This window comes from Myxine glutinosa, chromosome 2 (assembly GCF_964187855.1).
Source record: "Myxine glutinosa chromosome 2, kmMyxGlut1.1, whole genome shotgun sequence".
NCBI lineage: Eukaryota > Metazoa > Chordata > Myxini > Myxiniformes > Myxinidae > Myxine > Myxine glutinosa.
The window spans coordinates 129400861-129424188 of NC_136262.1; the positions used below are offsets into that span (position 1 = coordinate 129400861).

General features: G+C 47.2%; 2 protein-coding genes across 9 annotated transcripts in view; both read left to right on the forward strand.

Moving 5' to 3' along the window:
- Positions 1 to 23328, forward strand: part of LOC137421260 (GMP reductase 1-like) — a 905715-nt gene that overhangs the window by 141606 nt on the left and 740781 nt on the right. The gene's annotated exons all lie outside the window — the stretch shown is intronic.
- LOC137421268 (HAUS augmin-like complex subunit 4) overlaps positions 1 to 23328 on the forward strand; it is a 47381-nt gene that overhangs the window by 18117 nt on the left and 5936 nt on the right. For 3 of the 7 annotated variants that reach the window (XM_068107156.2, XM_068107159.2, XM_068107160.2), the window contains exons 5-10: positions 167 to 269; positions 5473 to 5612; positions 15841 to 15971; positions 20191 to 20259; positions 20343 to 20557; positions 20657 to 22814. In XM_068107156.2, coding sequence (XP_067963257.2) covers positions 167 to 269; positions 5473 to 5612; positions 15841 to 15971; positions 20191 to 20259; positions 20343 to 20526 — 627 coding nt within the window. In that variant the 3' untranslated portion in view covers positions 20527 to 20557; positions 20657 to 22814. Of the gene's footprint in view, positions 1 to 166; positions 270 to 5472; positions 5613 to 15840; positions 15972 to 20190; positions 20260 to 20342; positions 22815 to 23328 lie in introns of those variants that run through there. The other 4 variants (XM_078771638.1, XM_068107158.2, XM_068107157.2 and 1 more) reach the window with 3 other exon arrangements.

Sequence of the window (23328 nt, forward strand, 5' to 3'; positions counted from 1 at the left end):
ACCCTTATGTCGCAGACAACCAAGTGGAGCTGTGAAACAGCCTCCTCCCCCAGGATCACCTTTGTGTCCCGGAGGTCCCTTCTATCCATTATACTGGTGCTGATTATACTGGTCATTTTATTTTTATTGCCATTCCCAATCATGCTTTGATTAATTGTTATTTTAGGACCACAAGAGGGTGAAAGAGTGGCTGCTGCCAAAATTGCTGCAGCATTTGGATGAAAAATGTTTGTTGTTGTTTCACTACTTCAAGCCTGATAGTGAAGAAGGTAAGAACAGCTATCAACGACTTTTATTTGTAACTAGCGGGCCCGTTTGTCTGTTGTACCAAATTTTAATTGGTCTTCACTGCTTTGTCGCATACCTGCCTGCCGGACTCAGTGGTCTCTTGGGTCCTCGTAGTCTAAAGTTCGTCTAAAAGGTCTAATGTGGTCTTTTGGGTGCTCGGGACTTTTGGGTGTTTTGGGTCTTCAGAGTCTTTTGGGTCCTCTGGGTCTTTTGGGTCCTCTGGGTCTTTTGGGTCCTCTGGGTCTTTCACTCCTCTGGGTCTTTGCGTCCTCTGGGTCTTTTGGGTCTTTGGAGTCTTTTTGGTCCTCTGGGTCTTTCGGTCCTCTGGGTCTTTTGGGTCCTCAGGAACTTTTGGGTATTTTGGATCCTCAGTGACTTTTCGGTCTTCGGGGCCTTAAGGATCTTAGGGTCATGAAGGGTCTTCAAAGGTCGAAGGGGTCTCAGCGTTCTGAAGAGTTAAAATGTACATTTCAATAGTACGTAATGAATTGATAGACTTACATACCGGTAATTCATAGACACAAAAAGCATGACACACACACACACACACACACACACACACACACACACACACACACACACACACACACACACACACACACACACACACACACACACACACCGAACTCATGCATTTATAGTGGATGCAAGTGAAGCGTACTAACAAAACCAAACTTTTGAGATTTTACAGGGGTGCCGCTGTGTTGTTCACAGTTTGTCTGTCTGCCATCATTCAACTTCAACTGTTATGTTTTTGTATGGAGGGGTTGGGGAAGGGCGTCAGTTAATATAATTAAGGCCTTAACCACTATTTGTGTTCATATAGTTTTGGTACAATTTTATTGCAATAATGGTGTTGGCTTAGCGGTTAGGGTGCCGGCTTGGCACCTAGGATCCCGGGTTCGAATCCCGGTCGATCGCTGAATTAACGCCAGGGGGGTTGACTCAGCCTGTCATCCTTCCGAGGTCGGCAAATTGAGTACCAGCTTGCTGGGATGAATGATCACGGTGTGTACCCCGATTTAGAATAGGTACACCGTATCCCTGCGCATCGTAAGAGCGTGACCAAGGGTTGGCGTCAGGAAGGGCATCCGGCCATAAAAAAAACATTGCCTCAAACAGGGAACCATGATTGTCATGGGCCCCGCAAGGCTAACCCCCGCTCCAGCGGGGAAAATGGCCTTAAAAAAACGATCATTCATATTCATTCATTCAATGACGTGTGTTAGGGATTAAGATGTCTTCTTCATGCGTTTCTATGGGACAGCACTTATTGTATTCACAGCTACATTGGGTTAAGGGTTTTATGTATGCTTTCCCCCATCTTCGACATTGTGTGGATGACATGAGGGACCAAACACAAAAATGGGAGAACATTTACCATGAGAGGACTACTTTGTCGTCATCTGTGATGGCTAGTACTGCGCTTGACTTGGTCCCGTGCGCTGTTGGCTTTTTACAACTTGGACATTATAGCGTTTTATGTGTAGATCAGTGACAAAACAAAGTCTCAATTGTGTCCATTTTAACTTCATGCTGTGAATACTTTCTGAAGGCCCTGTATGTCCTTCTCCATATAATTCTGAGACATGCTCATGATCGGGTGGGGAACCCGATCGAAGCAAGGGTGGAAATCATTCCATTTATGACGACGAAACGTCTGATGCCCGACGTGGAGATCGGTTTCTGAGGTTTGGGACATGGAATGTAGGGACAATGACACGGAGATCAGGAGAAGTGGTGGAAGTATTGGTCAGAAGAAGAGTGGACATATGTTGTGTACAGGAGACGAGATGGAAGGGAAGTGGTGTGAGAATGGTGAAGGGTAGGCAGGGACAGAAATACAAGTTTGTGTGGCAAGGGTGCCCTGAGGGCGTGTCTTGTTTTCTGAGGAGTTTGTAGACAATGTGGTGAGTGATGAGAGTGAGTGAAAGGTTGATGATGGTGAAAATGATGATTGGAAAGCTCTTGGTGAACATCATCTCGGGATATGCTCCGCAGGTTGGTCGGAGCGATGAAGAGAAGGACAAGTTCTGGTGTGCTATAGAGAAGCTGATGGAAAACGTGAAAGATGAGGAAGTTGTTGTGGTAGGAGGAGACCTAAATGGACATGTGGGAAGGAGTATGGACGGTTTTGAGGGAGTTCATGGGGGTTACGGATATGGTGTGAGAAATGGAGAAGGTGAAAGGATTTTGGAGTTTGCTGATGGAGCTGATTTGTTGATTTGTAATACTCAGTTCCAGAAAGAGAATAATAAGCTTGTTACATACACGTCAGGTGGGTCGACGACAACCGTTGACTACCTGCTGGTGCGTAGGCGAGACGGGGCACCTCCGGGACACGAAGGTGATCCCGGGGGAGGAGGCTGTTTCACAGCACCACTTGGTTGTCTGCGACGTAAGGGTGAAAGGTGCGAGGAGAGCTCGACGGGTGAAGTACCAACCGAGAATGAAGGATTGAAGGTGTGGAGTTTGAAAGAGGTGACAGTGAGGGAGGCATTAAAAGAGAGGGTGAGTATGGTGGAGGATGATGTGGTTGAGCTTGAAAGTGGTTGGATGTCAATGAAAGATAGTCTTTTGGGAGCCGTTGGTGAGGTATGTGGATGGACAAAAGGACCACCGAGGCACTCGGAAACATGGTGGGGGGATGATGAAGTTGGAAAGAAGATTGACGAGAAGAGGAAGAAGTTCAAGGAGTGGCAGAAGGCGAAGGGCATGGGGGCAGAAAAGGCAGAGCATGAAAGTTATAAGGCAGCCAAGAAGGCTGCAAAGAAAGAGGCAGCAAAGGCACAGGAGGCATGTAGGAAAATGTTCGGAGAGCGCTTGGATTCGGAAGAGGGTCAGAAAGCGGTATTCAGGATTGCAAAGCAGATAGCGAAAGAGAGGTGTGATGTGATGGGGGTGAGTTGCTTGAAGGATGAAGTGGGACAAATCGTTGTCGACCCAGATGGAATTTAAGGAAGGTGGAAGAGATATATGGAAATACTGTTGAATGCAGAGAATGAATGGGATGGCAACATAGAGAGTAACCCAGTTTTAGGACCGGCAGAGAAGATAACCGAGGAGGAAGTTGAGGAAGCGATAAAAGAAATTAAAAAAAACAATAAAAAAAACACCTTTAGAGGCCATTTTTCCCCGCAAAGCGGGGGTTGGCCTTTTTCGGGAATCGTGGTTGTTGTTGTTTTTTTGGTCCCCTGACGAAAAGCAATGAAGAGTAGAAAAGCGGGAGGGCCGACAGGAGTTGTGGGAGATATGTTGAAGGCAGCGGGAAATTGTGGTGTGAAGGGAATGACAGAGATCTGCAATCTGGTGGTGAAAGAAGGCCGCATTCCAGTGGATTGGGAACTGAGTACCCTCGTCCCTCTATACAAGGGGAAAGGTGACCCTCTGGACTGTGGCTTGTATCGAGCGATAAAGTTATTGGAGCATGGAATGAAGGTATTGGAAAGGGTGTTGGAGAGGAGGATAAGGAAGAAAGTGAAGACTGACGAAATGCAGTTTGCATTTATGCCAGGAAGAGGAACGACAGACGCGCTTTTTATTGTGAGGCAGTTGCAGGAGAAGTATATGGAGAAGAGGAAGAAGTTGTTTCTTGGGTTTGTTGAGCTGGAGAAAGCATTCGATAGGGTTCCACGTGAAGTATTGACATGGGCATTGAGGAAGTTAGGAGTGGAGGAATGGTTGATCAGAGTAGTGATGGCAATGTACAAAAGAGCACGCACAGCTGTAAGGACGAAGGACGGGAACAGTGGTGAGTTTGAGGTGAAGGTGGGAGTGCATCAGGGGTCGGTACTAAGGCCACTACTAATTGTAGCTGTGATGGAGGTGCTGACTCAGAATGTAAAGGAGGGTTTACCGTGGGAGTTGTTGTATGCAGATGATCTGGTGTTGATTGCAGAAAGTATGGATGGACTGAAGGAAAAGATGAACAAGTGGAAGGAATGTATGGAGACAAAAGGTCTGAAGGTGAATATCGGAAAAACGAAGGTGATGGCAAGTGGGAAAGCATGTGGTGAGGTGGAAAGAACTGGGAAGTGGCCGTGTGCTGTGTGCAGGAAGGGTGTCGGAGTGAACTCCATTCAATGTACAATGTGCGCTGAGTGGGTTCATCAAAAATGTAGTGGTTTGAGAGGGTCATTCACCAGTGTGGCAGCTACATTTAAGTGTAAGGTGTGCACAGAGGGAGCTGCAGATGGAGGAAATGTTGAGTTGGATCTTGGAGATGGCGTGAAGCTGGAAGGTGTGAAAACATTTTGTTACCTTGGAGACATGCTGAATGGAGAAGGTGGATCAGACTCGGCAACGGTTGCTCGAGTGAGATGTGCATGGAAGTTTCGGGAACTGAGTGGTGTGCTTACGAGGAGGGGAGTGTCATTGAAGCTGAAGGGAAAGGTGTATGCTGCATGTGTGAGAAGTGTTATGATTTATGGGAGTGAGACATGGGTAATGAATGTAGAGCAGCAACGAAGGCTGGAAAGGGTGGAAATGCGAACGGTTCGGTGGATGTGTGGAGTATCGTTGAGAGAGAGGAAGACAAATGATGAATTGCGAAAGATGATGGGAATAGAGCCTGTGATGGATGCTGTGAAGAGAAACAGGTTGAGATGGTTTGGTCATGTGTTGAGGAAGGATGAAAGTGACTGGTTGAAAAGAGTGATGGGAATGAATGTCGAAGGAAGTCGAGGACGGGGAAGACCGAGAAAGACCTGGCTAAAGATGGTCGAAGAAGAAATGCGGGCAAGGGGGTTAACAAGGGGAGATGCAGAAAATAGGGCAAAATGGAGAAGATTGTCTTGGGGACCGCAAGGCTAACCCCCGCTCTTGCAGGGAAAATGGCCTTTAAAATGCCTGTTGTGTTGTTGTTGCTCACTTCATTCGAAATACCACCTCATTTGTTGCGTCAATAAAGTGAGACCATCATGGTCACAGCTCTCTGAATGTAATGTAGATTTGATGAACAGGGCAGGTTTGTTGTGGGTGATTCTCATTTATTTGAACTAGTTTTATGTGATTTAACGAAGGGATATAATGCAGAACCATACAGGAAGGCATGAACTTGCTCGTAGAGATGTGATGCAAGCTTTCCTGCCATTAGAGGACATCCATAGTTTGTTATATTTTCCCAAACTCTTACTAAAGTATTTATGTGTATTGTGCCTTGTTGGATCCCGACCTGACGTGCAGAGGCAAAAAGCAAGCGCAGCATGCAGGAGGCATGGAAACTGTCTGACATCTTGCTGGAGCAGAAGACACCCTTGCTTCAAGAAATGAAATCTCTGCAATTCGTTTTGCTTCAGCAAAAGCTGCAAAACATCTACCTGAAGGTACATTTTTACAGACTGTGTTTGTACGTGACTGACCACAATTGTTCTGTTCGTTGCAAATTTCTGAATTACCTTTGCCGACTTGGTAAACCTTTAATGGCTGCCGGGATGGCCTAGAGGTACGGGCACTTGCAAATCCAGCTATAAACTATTGCCATGGTGTTTCACATGCAGGAGGGTGATTCATCGATGTCTGGTCCGTTCCTTGGGTGGACGTAAAAATGGGTGTTCCATCTACTCACATTACCTGGTGGAGATTAAAGATCCTATTTTGTCCTTCGCAAAGAGAACCCTGACTAAGTTCTAAATCGCCTTCAGTTGACACATCAAGCATGGCCACCCGGTTCGTCAAACACTTGGGCCAATAATGTTCCCCACCTGCCACCACAAGAACGTGAGGATAATTAGAGCCATGAAAGCAGTATTAGTTGCCGTACCTGGTAAACCTGGTTCTGCATGTTTGAAGGGACACACACTGAGCGTGGCTTGCTGAAGTCAACTGAGTGGAGCAAGGATACCTCATTTTGGGGGTGGGAAGGACTGCATTTGATACGTCTGTGAGAAACAGATGTGGTAATGACGGTCTGCAGAAGAGGAAGCTTCTCTGCAGAGGGTGAGGGACTGAAAACTGTGAGTAAGCCAGTAAGCTGAAGACTGTCCGTAAGGTGAAGACTGTCCGTAAGGTGAAGACTGTCCGTAAGGTGAAGACTGTCCGTAAGGTGAAGACTGTCCGTAAGGTGAAGACTGTCCGTAAGGTGAAGACTGTCCATAAGGTGAAGACTGTCAGTAAGCTGAAGACTGTCAGTAAGTTGTCACCCCCAAGCTGAACAACCATAGCCAGAACTTGATAAAGAATGGAAAACAGACAAAGGTGCTGCACCCTAAATGTGGGAGCGGTATTCCTTCACGGGGTGAACTCTCGATTTGTAAAAGGTTAGAAACTGAGAAGAGGTAAAATTACTTTTTAACTTGAAAAATAAATGTCATTATCTGGGAAGCCTTTGGCTTAATGTCTATAGTTGCATTATGGGGCTGCCAGGATAGGTGGATGGTAATTTTAAATCCCAATATGCTGGTCCAAGAAGACTGAGAGAGGTGAGAGCAATATTTTTGACTTTTAGACGAGGGCTATGGGTTTTTGTGTGGTTAAAAAAAAAAAGGTAATTTCAACTCCTTTTTATAATTGAGTCGCGATCAGAGCTGAGGGAACTTGCAGTTGAAACATTTCACAGCGAGATGGGAAGAAGGCAACGAGTAATTGTTTCCTTAGAAAGGAGTGGAATCATCAGCATCGGAGTGGATGGAGTTTTGCATGGTATGAACGTACGTCTTACTAAAATACACAATTTGGTGTCTGTCTCTGTCTGTCTGTGGTCAATGCATTCGGTCGTTACTTCATGGAGAGGTAGCCATCCACATAGGTAGAAATGGCACTGAAAATACGTTTCCCAGCCAGTTGATGAGGAGGAGGAATGCCATAAAGAAGTAATCTATATATATAAAACACAGTTTGTGTGTGTGTGTGTAATGTTACCGATAGACTCCTAAACGGAGAGGCTTACGTGCTTGATATTTGACATAGATATGGCCATTGAGCGTGGGACGAACATGGCCAAACTCAAAATATTTGACGATCCATATTTTTTATTCATATTTACCTCAGCGCATTTCAGCGAAGTACCCGCTAATCTCAGCCGGTTCCAGAGCAACTCGCTGATTCGCTCAGAGCGATCACGTGATGTTCCATTCCCGCCGCCAGACTGATTCGCTCAGAGCGATCACGTGATGTTCCATCCCGTCACACGTCACTTCACCTTTTATGCAATCGTGTTTTGTATCGATTTTGTGCGATTATGAATTAAATGTCTTTGAAACAGCTGTGAAACGTCTTTCCACAACCCTTCCGTAACCGATTGGAGCAGTTTATTGCCGCACAAAACGAGATCCGCGAAGCGAGTTGGTCGAGTCGTGCTGACCAAGATGGCGACACGGCGGCTTCACTTTTCACAGAGTATGAGCGTTCTATATATTTTCAATTCAGTGCGCCCGTGATTTGTGGCATAGACATGACCATTGGGCCTTCACGGTGTAATTTGTGCGAGGCTTTTATCCGAGAGAGCTTGAGTCGAGAGGGCGAATGCACGGGTTGGGAATGTACGGGTCTCCCTTCCCCCGCCCGGCAACGCCGGTACTGGAGGACGTCACAGGATCGGTGAGTCTCCAAAATCCGCTTCGTGCTGTTGCGAATATGCAGGACTATGTCCGATTGTTTTGCTGCTATCTGACCATGAGAACTGCAACGTCATTGTTGACTGGCCATCCCCTTCCCTCCCCCTTCCCCCTCCCCCCTCCGTCCCCCCTTCCCTTCCCCCTCCACCCTACCCCCTCCACCCTACCCCTCCCCTTTTCCCCTCCCCCTCCATTTCCCCCTCCCCCTCCATTTTCCCCCTCCCCCTCCCTTTTCCCCCTCCCCCTCCCTTTTCCCCCCACCCCTCCCCCTCCCTTTCCCCCTCCCTCTCCCCCTCCCTTTCCCCCTCCCCCTCCCCCTCCCTTTCCCCCTCCCCCTCCCCCTCCCTTTCCCCCTCCCACCTCCCCCTTCCCCCACCCCCTCCCCCTCCCTTCCCCCTCCACCCTACCCCCTCCACCCTACCCCCTCCCCTTCTCCCCTCCCCCTCCCTTTCCCCCTCCCCTCCCCCACCCTTCTCCCCTCCCCCCCTCTTCTCCCCTCCCCCCTCTTCTCCCCTCCCCCCTCTTCTCCCCTCCCCCCTCTTCTCCCCTCCCCCCCATTCCACTCCCCTCCACGCTCCCCTCCCTCCTCCCCTCCTCCCCTCCCCCCTCCCATCCCTCCCCCTCCCATCCCTCACCCTCCCCATCCCCCCCTCTCCCCCTCCCCCTCCCACTCTTCTCCCCTCCCCCCCCGTTCCCCTCCCCTCCCCCCCGTTCCCCTCCCCTCCCCCCCCGTTCCCCTCCCCTCCCCCCCCGTTCCCCTCCCCTCCCCCCCCGTTCCCCTCCCCTCCCCTCCCCCACCCGGCAATGCCGGGTACTTCTGCTAGTTTAGTATAAAGGCCTTTGTGCCAGACTTTATCAAAGGCTCAGGAGATGTCCAATACGACTCTCCTCAAATTACTCCAGTTGGTGTGTATGTAGGTTACAAGGTAGTTATCAACATATAATAAACGAGAAAGAGCAATCGGAGATTGCAGATCCTCGCCAGGACTTGTTTTCAGTGGTTTTTAAGGCCTTTGTGTTAAAACAAAGATGGCGGTCGAACCCCGTGACCGATGACGTCATAATTTTTTTCTCCACCAATTTATCCCTAGATGATGCTCAAATTTCATCTTGAGCGGATGAAGCTTTGTACTTGTTGAATTATGACGTCATAATGGAGGCACATATGACATCTTCATTAACATATTTTATTCCACATGGAGAGTTCTTTACAGTGAGCCATGTCTCAATTTTTTCAATGCAGCACTTTCGGAGATATAGAGGTGCTAAGTTTTTTTGGTTTTTCAAAGATGGCGCCCGTACCACGTGACCTATGACGTCATAATTATCATAAAAATGTATACAGGCGGGGGTGCACCAATGGTGAAAAATTCCTGTCAATCGGACCAACAGTTGCAGAGAAAATCGTATTTATTCTGTGTGGACAAACAAACAACCGGACTCAAATGCAATACCCTCTCCTCAGGCGAGGGTAAGAATGCAAGGCCTTATCACGGTCTGTGTGCCCATGTCTGATAGACCTGTATCAAGGACTGTTTCAATTAAGTTGGGCTGTTGCTGTATTCTCTGTTGGTAGGCGGTATTGTTTGCAGTAATGATTATCTACGTTAAAGATGTTGTGTAATCTGTCCTTTCTGTATGAACTGGCTAGGGCCAGGTGAGACAAAGTGAAGTGACCCATTAGAAGGACATTTATATGAGGTCATTACAGCGTATGGCATGAAAGATCACTCATTTCTCTCCGTCCCTGTGGCATCCATGTGGGGCCAAGAGCACAACTCGCCACCGGGGTCATTAGTAATCGCCTGCAGCGGGGCCACAGGAGGAGGACCATCCTGCTGTGGTAGCAATGCAGTTCACCATTGGCCTTCCATTGCAGCAACATGCTGAGTTGCTTTTGGATGGACCGCCTGACATCCTGTGGTTGGGCTGCCGGTAGGGGAGACGTCATCATGGTGACCGCGCTGTCATGTAGAGGAGGGGGGAGAGGGGCAGGAAGATATTGAGGGAGTCGGATATCAGCACTAGATAAGTCGAATTATTTTTATTTTGCCGGGGATGCTCTTGGTGCTGAACCGCTGGCTTTGCTGCGATCTTTGGGTGGTACAGCCCTGCTCTGCTCCTCTCTGTGCTGATCCTTCAAGGACACTTCAGCCGTATAAACAGACTTGCTTGGTTCTGTGTGCCCAGGTGAACGTTTTGTCGGCATCCTTATTGCAGTTCGTTTTATTGTACAAGGTGTCCACAAATTACCGTTCCAAATTCAAACCATAATAAAAAAAATAGTGGAGAGGGATAAAACGATGTGCGTTGCTGCATGCGAAATATCGTTTCTCAAAGTTTTACTGACCTCTTTTTGCATATTTTTTTTTGATTTTTTTTTTTTTTGTATACAACAGCGAGCCTCGTGTAAAAGCTAGCACATTAAACACACATTAGCACATAAAACACATACAGCATAATAATAAAATAAATAATAAAACAATAAAACCCCAACCTGCCTGCAGTGAGAGAGTGAAAGGCCCTCAGAATCAGCTTCATTGCGGGAGATACCAATGATCCTGAAAGCCCTAAAATGATCCTTTTCTGATCCTTTTCATTTCCAGGTATCTCCTGTAACACGTGATATCGCATTTAATGCAAATGGCATCTCCACAAAAAAGCACTGGGTGCCTGGTTTGTGGAGACCACATCAGCTGTCATAGGTTCAATGAAGCTTCAGGACGACCGATGGAACGAAGGCAGCCACCATTGAGAAAACCGATCTGTGAGTGGCAAGAAAAGTTTCTGGAGACAGGGAGCATCCTGCAGAGGAAGGGGGCAGGCCAGCCAAGCACAGGGGTGAGGATGTTGAACACATTCGTGAGCTTGAGGGCAGTCCCCGCAAGTCCATTCAGATTCAGATGATGATCTTGACAGCAGCATGATGATGATGATCAATTCAAACTAAGAATTGTTCTTTCAAATGCATTGCATCGTCGTGTCCAATTTTTACCTCCACCACCAAAGGTGGGTGGAGGTTATGTTTTCATCCCTGTCTGTTTGTCTGTCCGTTTGTCCATTTGTTTGTGAACAAAATATCTCAAAAAGTTGTGGATGAAATTTGGCATGGGTGTAGCGTATATGACGAGGACGAAGTGAATACAATTTGGTGAAGATCTGGCTAGGATCCGGCTCGTAGAATTTTTAAAGTGATTCTTCACCATTGGGCCAAAAACCATTGCTGCTCTCCGCAGTCTTCACAAATATACACTATTTGAGATATCCTGCTACGATACATAGCAGGATATCTCAAAAAGTTGTGGACGGATTTGGACGAAACTTGTTTGGACCGGTTGGGTATCTGACAAGGACGATTCAATTCGATTTTGGTGAAGATCTGAATATGGATTCAGATATGAGAATTATTTAATTTTTAATTGATTCTTCACCATTCAGTGATATGGCCAACCAGGCGGAGGTACGCTCTCTACTGAGTGCCGTTCTAGTTTCAAAAATCATTGTTACAGTTCAAATTTGAAACGGTTATTTGTGGATGCCCCCCTGTGATGTAATGATATATTTATTTATTTATTTTTTTTTTTTTTTTTTTTTTTTTTTTTTTTTTTGTATACAAGATCGAGGCTCGTGAAAGAGCAAACATTAATCACACAAAAAGACAAACCGACACACAAAACACAAAAAACAAGGGGAGCGGCAGACAAGATGGGGAGAGAGGGGGGAGGACACAAAAGAGAGGGGGAAGAAGGGGAAGGACACAAACACAACATTTGAGAGCAGGGACATCGGGAGGACTTGGGGGGAGGTGGGAGAGGATTAAAACATATGAACACTGCAAGGACTCTGGGGTGAATTACCGGGGGTAGAAAAGATCAAGGTTTTCGATGGGGGAAGATAAGAGATGGTGGTGAACAGCTGTTTTAAAGACCTGGAGGGAGGAGTGGGATTGAAGGGAGTGGGGGAGTTTGTTCCAGAGGCGGGAGAAAAGGGGAATGAAAGAGTGAAGGTGAGCAGAGAGCCTAGACTTTGGCAGTTTAACCATAAGAGGGTTGCAGGCAGATCTTGTGCGACCTGAAGGAATATTGGGGGGACAGAGCACAGAGAGAGCTGGGGGAGCAAGGCCGGAGAGGAGTCGGTAGAAGACAGAAAGACCACCTACCTGCCTGCGGTGAGTGAGTGAAAGGCCCTCAGAGATAGCTTCATCGCGGGAGATTCCAATGATTCTGAAAGCTTTGGATTCAACAGCGTGAAGCCGAGCCAGGTGTGAGGCAGGAGCACCAGCCCAGAGGGGGGAACAGTATTCCATTGAGCTGCGGATGAAAGCCTTGTATGTGGTGAGGAGCTCAGGTGTGCCAAGGAAGGACTTCGCACGACGGAGGATGCCCAGTCGGCGACTGGCTTTGGAGGCCAGCTTGGAAATGTGGTTTTCCCAAGAAAGATCATGGCAGATAGTGAGACCCAAAAGCTTGAGCGACAGAACTTCTTGGAGAGGATTGTTGAGAAAGTAGATGGGAGGGTTGTCCAGTCGGTCCTTTCGGAGAGACATTGTAAGAATGTGAGATTTGTCAGGATTGAAAGACATGTTCCACTTGTTTGACCAGTCTGTGATTTTGTCCAGGTCTGCAGAGAGTGAGGAAGCTGCAGACTGCCGATCTGAGGGATGAGGAATGGAGCGACAGAGAGTAGAGTCGTCAGCAAAGAGATAGAGAGGATTTTCAAGAGAGTCAGAGAGATCATTGATGAAGACCAGAAAAAGCACAGGGCCCAGAACACTACCTTGGGGAACTCCAGCCTGAACAGGAAGAGGAGATGAGAGAAACCCATTCAGGGCCACACGTTGACTACGACCAGAGAGGAAGTCCGCCAGCCATGCATGGAGATTTCCATGGATACCAAAGGAGGAGAGTTTGGAGAGCAGAGCAGGGTGCCAGACCGTATCGAAGGCACGTGAAATGTCAAGGGAGACAGCTCTAATTTCCTGTTTGGCGTTGAGGACCTCCATCCATTGTTGAGAAAGCAGAAGCAGCATGTCCAGAGTAGAGTGACCAGGTCTGAAACCAAATTGATGATCAGAGATCAAGCCATTGGAGAAGAGGAAAGATTTAATATCTGAAGCAATGATGGATTCCATGACTTTGCTGATAATTGGGAGAAGGCTGATTGGTCTGTAGTTGCTGGGATCTGTTTTTGCACCTTTTTTGTGCAAAGCGGTGATGTTGGCTGATTTCCAAGCAGATGGCAGATGACCTTGAGCAAAAGAGAGGGTGAAGAGAACAGAAAGAGGGAGTGAAAGAGCAGAAGAACATGATTTTAGGACCCGTGGGCTGATGCCGTCAGGACCAGTTGCAGAATCAGAGTCGAGGGTTGACAGAAACTTTTCCACCTTGTCAGGAGGAAAGGACACAGAGTCCAGGAGCAGCTGGGTACGACTGGGTACGGTGGGTACAGAGAGGGATGGGTTTGGGACACAAGATTTAGAGGCAAACACAGAGTTGAGGCATTCAGCTTTTTCACGTGCGGAGTCAGCCGTTAAGCCGTTTGAGGTGAGGGAGGGGATGGAGGGGGAACAAACACCAGAAACAGATTTGACCAGACGCCACCAGGATTTGGAAGAGGGAGACAGATAAGAAAGTTCGGTCTTGAGAATGGTGAGATATTGTTTCCTGGCTCTCCTGAGGGTGGACACACACTTGTTTCGGGCTTTGTGAAAGGAAATGAGATTTCCTTCCGTTGGATTTGCTTTCCAGGAGACAAAAGCAAGTTGTTTCAGGGCAACAGCCTCACCACAAGATTCCGTGTACCATGGACGGGAGGAAGGGTATGACAACTGAAGACGAGATGGTATAAATCTGTGCATGAGAGAGAGCAATTTACTTTGAAAGAATTCCCAGGATGAGTTGATGTCAGAGGCGGTAGAGATGGGAGACCAGTCCAGATGATTGATGGCTGCTTGAAGACCATGCCAGTTGGCCTGAGTGAAATGCCAGACTCGTCGACGCTGAGGAGGCTCTCTGAGAATGGTCAGAGAGATGTCCACTTTGACAAGCACATGATCAGATGAGCCGATTGGAGCAGAAGAAGAGCAGCAGACATTTTCAGGGAAGTTTGTCATAACCAAATCCAGAAGAGAAGATGCTCCGTTGACTGAGATCCGGGTCGGGAAATTGACAGATTGTGTCAGTCCCAGTGAGTCGCAGAAGTCCTTTGCTGAAGAGCCATGGCTGGTGAGAGAGGTACCCACACCCAGCCAACTGGCATGGTGACAATTGAAATCACCACATATGAGGAAGAGAGAGTTGGGATGGGTAGATAGAAGTTGGTCCATATTATCAGACAGTGAGATGTAGATGGAGTCATCGCTGATTGGTGGACGGTACAACACACATATGAACAAAAGGTGGGAGCGAAGGGGAAGCCGTAGCCAAAGGTATTCCTGGGGGTGAGGTGGAGAGAGGGCAGTGGAGGGCGAGTGAGGAAGAGAGTTTTTTATAAAGATAGCAACCCCACCTCCAGGACGAGGCTCAGGTCTATCATACCGGAGGAGGGAGTAACCTGGGAGAGATACCAAGGCATCAGAGACATCATGAAGGAGGAAAGTTTCTGTTAAGCAGATCACATCTGGTTTGTCAGAAGCAACCTGTATGGAGAGGTCAGTCAAGTTTGAGCGAAGGCCCCGGATGTTTGAGGTCCATACCGTTAATGAAGAGGAAGGGGGAGCATCGGGTCCAGAACAGGGGGGGGGAGGGGTAGGGTAAGATGTGGAAGAGGAGGAAGAGGTAGGGAGAGCTGTTGAAGGTGTGTCAGAGATTTCAGAATAGCTTGGAGAAAGGGAAGAATGGGGCAGACAAAAGGTTTGATGGAGATTGGGTGAGGCACAGTGAGGTGTTATTTGAGGAGGGGGAAGAGCAAGGCAGGAGGTTTGGGGAGATGAAGGTGAAAGTTGGAAGGAGGAAGAAGCAGGGAGGATGCTTTGAGGAGGAGGGGTGAGAGGGGAGTCTAGGAGGGGAGGAGCGAGGGAGAGTCTTTTGGCGTACTTTGGCGTACTCCACACGTACCACACACACTCCACATTTGGTATTAAAGGCTGTTTCTCGTCCCGCTTGATCCATCGATCCGTTCATTTCTCGTGCCTGGGTCCTTATTATTTAATAAATCCTTGTTTTGTAAGTTGTGCTTACCTGTTTCATCCTCCACTTGCTGGTCGTCGCTTGTTTCAGCATAATTAAATATCCCTGGGAGATAATGTCGAATCGAACCGTAATCCTGATAACTGGCGTGTGATTTGTCCATGCATGGAAAACCGGCCACTCGGCACACCACTCGCTCAATCAATTGGTTAACTTGGGCGTTGAGAAAATGCATTCTCTGCTGTATTGCAATTTCAGCAAGACGATGTCATACGTTGTAAACGGGGTGGAGGGACGACCGATTAAAAGCATGAAGAGAGGTCACGCCGAGCGAGCCACAAGTGAAACAAAGGTCGGAAAGAAGAAGCTGAATGAGAGGGAGGTGTTTTCAAAAGACAGTAAAAGGAGATTACTCATTTATTAAAACATCTTTTAAAGGGTTTTGCGTATTAAAATGGAGAAAGATGAAGAATTAGCAATGGAAGAGGAATAGTGTGAAATAGATATGAAAGGGTGGTGGTCAATGCATTCAAAATATGAAAAGATGGGGGACTTTGTGAAAAAAAACCAAAAAAAACAACAACACTTTTTGCGTTATTTTTTAGGTTTTGGGCCAACACGGGTGACCTTTAAGAGGGGGAATGAGGTGGCGGTAATGAGGGACAGATCTGGTGTGTTAAACTTACCTGTTAGGGAGGATCTCGTAGAGTTGAGAAAACTGTGCACACCCAAAGAAAATCGCTGCCAGAAGGTTTATGAAGAAAACCATTTTCTCCAGAATATTTTTCTGATTTATAAGAATTAAAAACTTTTCATCTCCAAATTGTTTTTAATTTTTTTTTTTTTTTGCTATTCTCTTTTTACTTTCTCAGAGCTTGCTGAACAGTCTGGCAATCCTTGATAATATGGTGGCACAATGTCAACTGCAGATCCAGTCGCAGGCCGACGCAGTCCACGTGCACTTCCTTCAAGCCAAGTGTCGAGCCACCTGCTACAAAATCAGGTGAGAACTGAACAGCATTGGAAGTTTTATACATATAAAAAAGTTACCATCACTGTGTTGTTTTTATATACAAGATCGAGGCTCGTGTGAGAGCTAACTCTGTTACACTTGTTTTGGCTTCAAGCGAATTGGCAAAGAAAAGGCAAAAGGGTTCAGTGGCTGGCCCTTAGCTAGCGACCTGTGTACCCGTCTTTTAAACGGGAGAAAATTTAAGGATGGATGGTAGAAGTAGATGAAATTTGTCAGAAATAATTGAAAGCACATGTCATACCACTTAATTACAAACTTGTAATCTACACGGGGGTGTAAAGGCTTTGTTTGCATCATTATATTAACTTCCCAATGTTTATTAATGGCAGTGTCGCAAGGAGTTTCACGTCCACGGCACAATAACAGTTTTACCACTCTCCAAGGAGAGATGCTGTTTCCATGGTGACTTGTCTAGTACATCTGCCTGATGCCAATTAGTACTCTTTACATTGAGGACAACAACATGCATGCATTTTAAGGCCATTTTCCCTGCTAGAGCGGGGGTTAGCCTTGCGGTCACATGACGATCTTCTCCATTTTGCCCTATTTTCTGCATCTCTCCTTGTTAACCCCCTTGCCCGCATTTCTTCTTCCACCATCTTTAGCCTCAACTTTACATTGAGGACGTCGGCCTGAAACTCGTATTATGACGAAAATTAACTATCCCTACATTTTATAAACAAACGGGGGGATATTGTAATCGGCTCTGTCTGCTGTCTGTCTATCTGCTCCTAAACAGTTGTGCAGAAATTCACAGAAAATGGGGTAAAAGTGGGGAAAAAAATCCGAACTCATCCCGCACAATGCATATTCTCTTTGAAACCCATGGACACAAGGGAAGACTGTCTGGAACATTTAATAATGAAATAACTAACTCGGGAACCGCTGTATGTTGGGTGCATTTGCTGCGGGGGGACGCGCAAACTGTAACGATATGCTCCATTATGTCAATGGAAAAGATGCAACCGTGTTCTGTTTGATGCTTCATTGCTCTATTCCAGTTTCGCGTAGGCCCCTGAATCCCAGCGTATTGTTCTGGGATAAGGCCGAAAAAAATAAATTGCTGGTCTCTGGTCAGACCAAAGTTCCAGAATTGATGCGGCGATGCGTTTTTTTTTGGTTTTTTTTGAAAAGCATGGATTGAACATATAGAGGTGTTTTTTGTGTCCTCATGCCTTGCGGTCCTCGTCATCTGCTGTGGCGCCGTCCAGAGAGAAATTAAAGACAGCCAATGGGACTTGTAGACCTTTTTTTTTGTAAATAATGAACACAAGCTTAAGTTATTTTGAAATGTATTTATTCTGAAAATTATTAAGTTCTTCAAGCATATTATAGACTGCCATTTCGATCTCGAGATCGCCTCGCCGTACCGTTAAACATTCCAATGCGTCGATCGCGTCAACACTGCGCATGCGCAAGTGGTCTAACAGGCCAATGGTCTCCCACGATCTCTTCTCCCTGTCCACCAGATTATCACAGACACTTGCTACTTCATGACAAACGAGATAGGATCCAGGCCTAACTAACGAGACCACCCACAGCTCTCTAGGCCTTCTGGTTGCTTCACACGAACCCGACAAAGAACGTCTTCGTTTCAATAAATGACAATATCCAGCTGATAGAGGCCTTGCATCGCGTGGGCGTCGTCCATGGCAACCGGTTCCGGCCGCCATCTTGGGTGGCATAAACAACATGGCGGGAAAGCTGTCGTTTCGTCAGACGGACCTGTCAGTTTACGCCGGTAGCTTGCCCGTTGAGGCGTTTTCGCGGTATTGCGAGAAACCGAGGCTGTGTCATCTGCCTGTGGACCCGTGTGGACCCACAAGTACGCCACACGCACTCCACGGTCCACACACACTCCACACGTATGCCACAAGTACGCCACACACACTCCACAAGTACTCCACAAGTACGCCACAAGTACGCCGCACACACTCCACACGTACGCCACACGTACGTCACACACACTCCACACATACGCCACACGTACGTCACACACACTCCACAAGTACGCCACACACACTCCACACGTACGCCACAAGTATGCCACACACACTCCACACGGATGCCACACATACGCCACACACTCCACAAGTACGCCACATGTATGCCACACACACTCCACATGTACGACACAAGTATGCCACACGTACGCCACACACACTCCACATGTACGCCTCACACCACACGTATGCCACACACACTCCACAGGTACGCCACATGTACGCCACACACACTCCACACGTACGCCACACGTACGACACAAGTACGCCACACACACCACACGTACGACACAAGTACGCCACACACACCACACGTACGACACAAGTACGCCACACACACTCCACATGTACGCCACACACACTCCACAAGTACGCCACATGTATGCCACACACACTCCACACGTACGACACAAGTACGCCACACACACTCCACACGGACGCCACACATACGCCACACACACTCCACAGGTACGCCACATGTATGCCACACACACTCCACAGGTACGCCACATGTATGCCACACACACTCCACACGTACGCCACACGTATGCCACACACACTCCACACGTATGACACAAGTACGCCACACGTATGCCACACACACTCCACACGTACACCACACATACGCCACACACACTCCACACGTACGCCACACATATGCCACACACACTCCACACGTACGACACAAGTACGCCACACATACGCCACACACACTCCACATGTACGCCACACACCACACGTACGCCACACGTATGCCACACACACTCCACACGTACGCCACAAGTACGCCACACGTATGCCACACACACTCCACACACACTCCACAAGTACGCCACACGTACGCCACACGTACACCACAAGTACGCCATACGTATGCCACACACACTCCACATGTACGCCACAAGTACGCCACACGTACGCCACACACACTCCACAAGTACGCCACACACACTCCACACGTACGCCACATACACTCCACACGGACGCCACAAGTACGCCACACATACGCCACACACACTCCACAAGTACGCCACACGTACGCCACACACACTCCACGTACGCCATACACACTCCTCATGTACGCCACACACCACACGTACACCACACACACTCCACACGTACGCCACACGTATGCCACACGTACGCCATACACACTCCACATGTACGCCACACACCACACGTACACCACACACTCCACACGTACGCCACACGTACGCCACACACACTCCACAAGTACGCCACAAGTACGCCACACACACTCCACACACACTCCACACGTACGCCACACACACTCCACACGGACGCCACAGGTACGCCACAGGTACGCCACACATACGCCACATATATGCCACACACACTCCACAAGTACGCCACAAGTACGCCACACGTACGCCACACACACTCCACACGTACGCCACACACACTCCACACGTACGCCATACACACTCCACATGTACGTAACCAAATGCCTAATCCTGCTTTTCACTTCGCGAGCGAAGGTAACAACCTCATGAGCCATATTCTCACCTGAGAGCTGCAGTCAAGGCAGCCATGAATCCGTTTTAGCGTTGTGTCGTCCGGATGAAATCGGGCTGTACATCCGACAGCACAACAACTCTTTACCATCGTGTAGGGGGCAATTTATATGTGAGACGAGTTTCAAATTGCCGCCATGACGTATGGTGGCAGAAGCAATGTTTTGCCACCCAAGCGGTCACGTGACTAAGACGATGACGTCACATGCAACTTCCCTATTGGATTCATGACGTCACGGCACACAAAACTACTCATATCTTTGGAACGGCTGGTTGGATCTGGACAAACTAAACGCAGCTTTGTAGGGGAGAACCGTGCGCGAACGTCGATACCAAATCTGAAAAAAAAAATGTTGACGCGCAGGGTCAAAATCGATGCGCGCGCTGACCAGAGACGAAATATATTTTTCTCGGCCTAATGGATAGCCAGTTTTTAATCCTGGCTAAGGCCTTATTGGCCGGTTCGTGGTCCCCTCTTAACTCCTGGCTAATAAGGCAGGGGACCCAAATTGAAATTCTATTTACCATGTTTGTTTATCATCTAGTCTTAAACACTGGTACTCATCATGTCACATGACCTAATGCTCAAGGCGATTTAAAGGAAATGGAGTGATTGCATTGGATAAAATGTTTTTTGCATTTTCTTTCCAGATTAGAAAAGCTCAAAATATTATGCGATACGTATACACCACAAAAAGTTGAAGCACAAAGGCGAATCAGGTAAGTCATGCTGTGCTTCCGCCATTTTGCTCCAGCAAGGCATTCCAGCACTCACGGTACGCACATTTTGCCTCTGCGTGCAGGTCTTTGGTCGAAGAGGAAATCTTTGCACAGCAAATGGCACATGACACGGTGACCAGGAATTTGGAGGTCTACCGGGGCTTGGGCCAAAGCTTTTCGGCTTTGGTAGAGGAATACGAGCAACTGAAAAACGCAGCTGACAACCAGAGATGGACTCTGTGTGAAATCAGTAAAACCAAAGCCTGATTTGGGGAGCATGGGAAGAGCCCAAATTACGGTGAGCACAAATTACCAGATTTATATTCTTGTATTTTTCAATTGTCAACAAGAAGTACTTCATTTGTTGTGTATTTTGTTTGTTCCTCGATTTATACAGTGAGCTGCTAAAAAGTAAAGTGCGTGACCCAAGAAAAGGTCAAAGTTCAGTGGATGGAATGAAGAGTGTTGAACGAAGTATATTAAACGTTGTTAGAAGCAAAGAAGGTGATGTTTCGGGCGTTCACCTTTCATCAGAGCAAAAGAGAATGAAGGAAGAAGAACCACCTTTCGAGGCCATTTTTCCCGCAGAGCAGGGGTTGGCCTTTTTTTGAGCACCGTGGGTCCCCTTTTTGAAGCAATGTTTTGTTGCCGGATGCCCTTCCTGCCGCCAACCTTGTTAGTTGCCTCTTGCGACAGACAGGGAATTACCAGTGAACTGGTACTCAATTTGCCGACCTCGGAAGGATGACAGGCTGAGTCAACCCCCCTGGTGTTAATTCAGCGATCGACCAGGATTCGAACCCAGGATCCTAGGATCCCAAGCCGGCACCCTAACCGCTAAGCCAACACCAGACTAAAAATGACAACTTCGCTTTGGGGATGCTGTTAAGGTACCACAGCAGCTAACATACCCCGAGCACCATTATACCTGTCCACAGACACAAAATACGAGCCTTCACGAATGAACTCCATTCAACTCTGGGTCAAAGTTCAGTTTCTCATTTGTAATCCACATCAACACAGGCGACATTTCTAGCATATATCATCACAGGAAAACAAGTATCAGTATAAATCCCCAGTTTTGTTGGAAGCTGCCCTTACCAACCAAAGTTTACACACCTTGTAAGATTAAGCATCAGACAGGTAGTTCAGATACAATTAGCATAAGTAAGAAATATTGTCCATTTTAAAAAATAAATAAATAAAACACTCAATCAAAGAAATAGCCGTTTTTATTTCACAGCAACATAATAATTCGTTTAGGGAGAATATTAACCAAGAAAACCAATTCTATCTTTGCAGGAGAAGTTTTCTTGCTTGGTCGACGAATTGTCCAAAGCAAAATGCATTTCCTTTCCAACTCTTTGTCCCACCTAGGAAAACGAGAAACAATTTTGCAATTGAGAAATTTGAAACATTTAGCTCATATCAGCAGCAAAAAACAGCTTTGACTTGGTTTTCCATGGGATGTCCATCCTCCAACATGAAATGTTCATGATAGTGATAAAATGTCACGGAGCAAAGGTGGGCTGAGCTCGCAGTTACTGCACGACTACAATGAATGTTGGTATTGGAGCATAAGATTGAATGGTAACACAGTCAATCACCACTTACCTGCACCATTTCAAAGATGCTCCCTGGGACGACGCTGCTTGTACCTTCCTTCAGGAATGCTGTTTAACGTTCCATCCGGTCTCAAAGCCAGCAGCAGCTTTGCCAAACAACATGCCTCTTCCTCTGGCGTCGCATCGACAACAAACTGCTTCCCGATCTGTGAAACAACACAAACTCAGCAAAGTGAATGGAACCTGCCACAAGATGCCCATTTACACCAAACCTTCATGGGGAAATGGAGCGGGGAAGCCGGCTGTCTTGTTATACACCGCTCCTTTCCTATTCCATCTCTCGGCGCTTCATGACGTCATCGCCGGGCACCGAATGGGGGAGATCATCTTCTAAATTCGAAAACATCTCTTCAAAAAATTTAATCATGGTGATCTTAGGCCTGTGTGTGGCTGCTCGGCCATGGAAACCTATTTCATGAAACTCCCGACGAACAGTTGTGCTGACGTTGCTTCCAGAGATTGTTTGGAACTCGGTAGTAAGTGTTGCAACCGAGGACAGACGATGTTTACGTGCTTCAGCACTCGGCAGTCCCATTCTGTGACTTTGTGTGGCCGACCACTTCGCAGATGAGCTGTTGTTGCTCCTAAACATTTCCACTTCACAACAACAGCACTTACAGTTGACGGGGGCAGCTCCAGCAGGGCAGAAATTTGACCAACTGACTTGTTGGAAAGGTGACATCCCATGACGGTGCCAAGGTGAATGTCACTGAGCTTTTCAGTATGGCCCATTCTACTGCCAATGTTTGTCTATGGAGATTGCATCGCTGTGTGCTTGATTATATATACCTGTCAGCAATGGGTGTGGCTGAAATAGCCGAATCCACTAATTAGAAGGGGTGTCCGCATACTTTTGGTCATGTCGTGTACGTTGTCCCAAAACTCAGGAGCATCAATAAAATCGTAATTTTTTAAATTCTCTTCATCACAGACACAAGAGTTTGTCCGTATCTGTCCCAATACCTGTGCTCTTTCATGTGTCAACCTGTGCTGTCCGTTTCGCTCAGTCCCTCTCACCAACTGCCGTTCACATCATCGCAAAGGAAGAGCGAGTCGGCCTATTGTTCTGTTGCCGCGCAACTATATCATTAACCACGTGACACCTCAGCTTCACTTCATCACATTATTTAGTATAACCATTTTGACAAGGCTTCATTGTAAAGACTCGATGTTATATTAGACTTTGTGGACGTTATAAAATTCTAACGACGCGGTTGTGAAAAGGAAACGTGTAATGGTGAAACCAGCCGAGCTTACAGAAATACCGATATACACCTTAATCCTCACGTAATCAGATCATCAAATCGATGGACGGTATTTCAACAAATACACTAAATACGTCACTTGGAACCTTTGTTTCCACCAATACTTGTAACAGGCCATGTCTTGAAGATTTGTATTGAACATGCCTCCACGACTTTTGTAGGCGTCAAGTTTAAATACT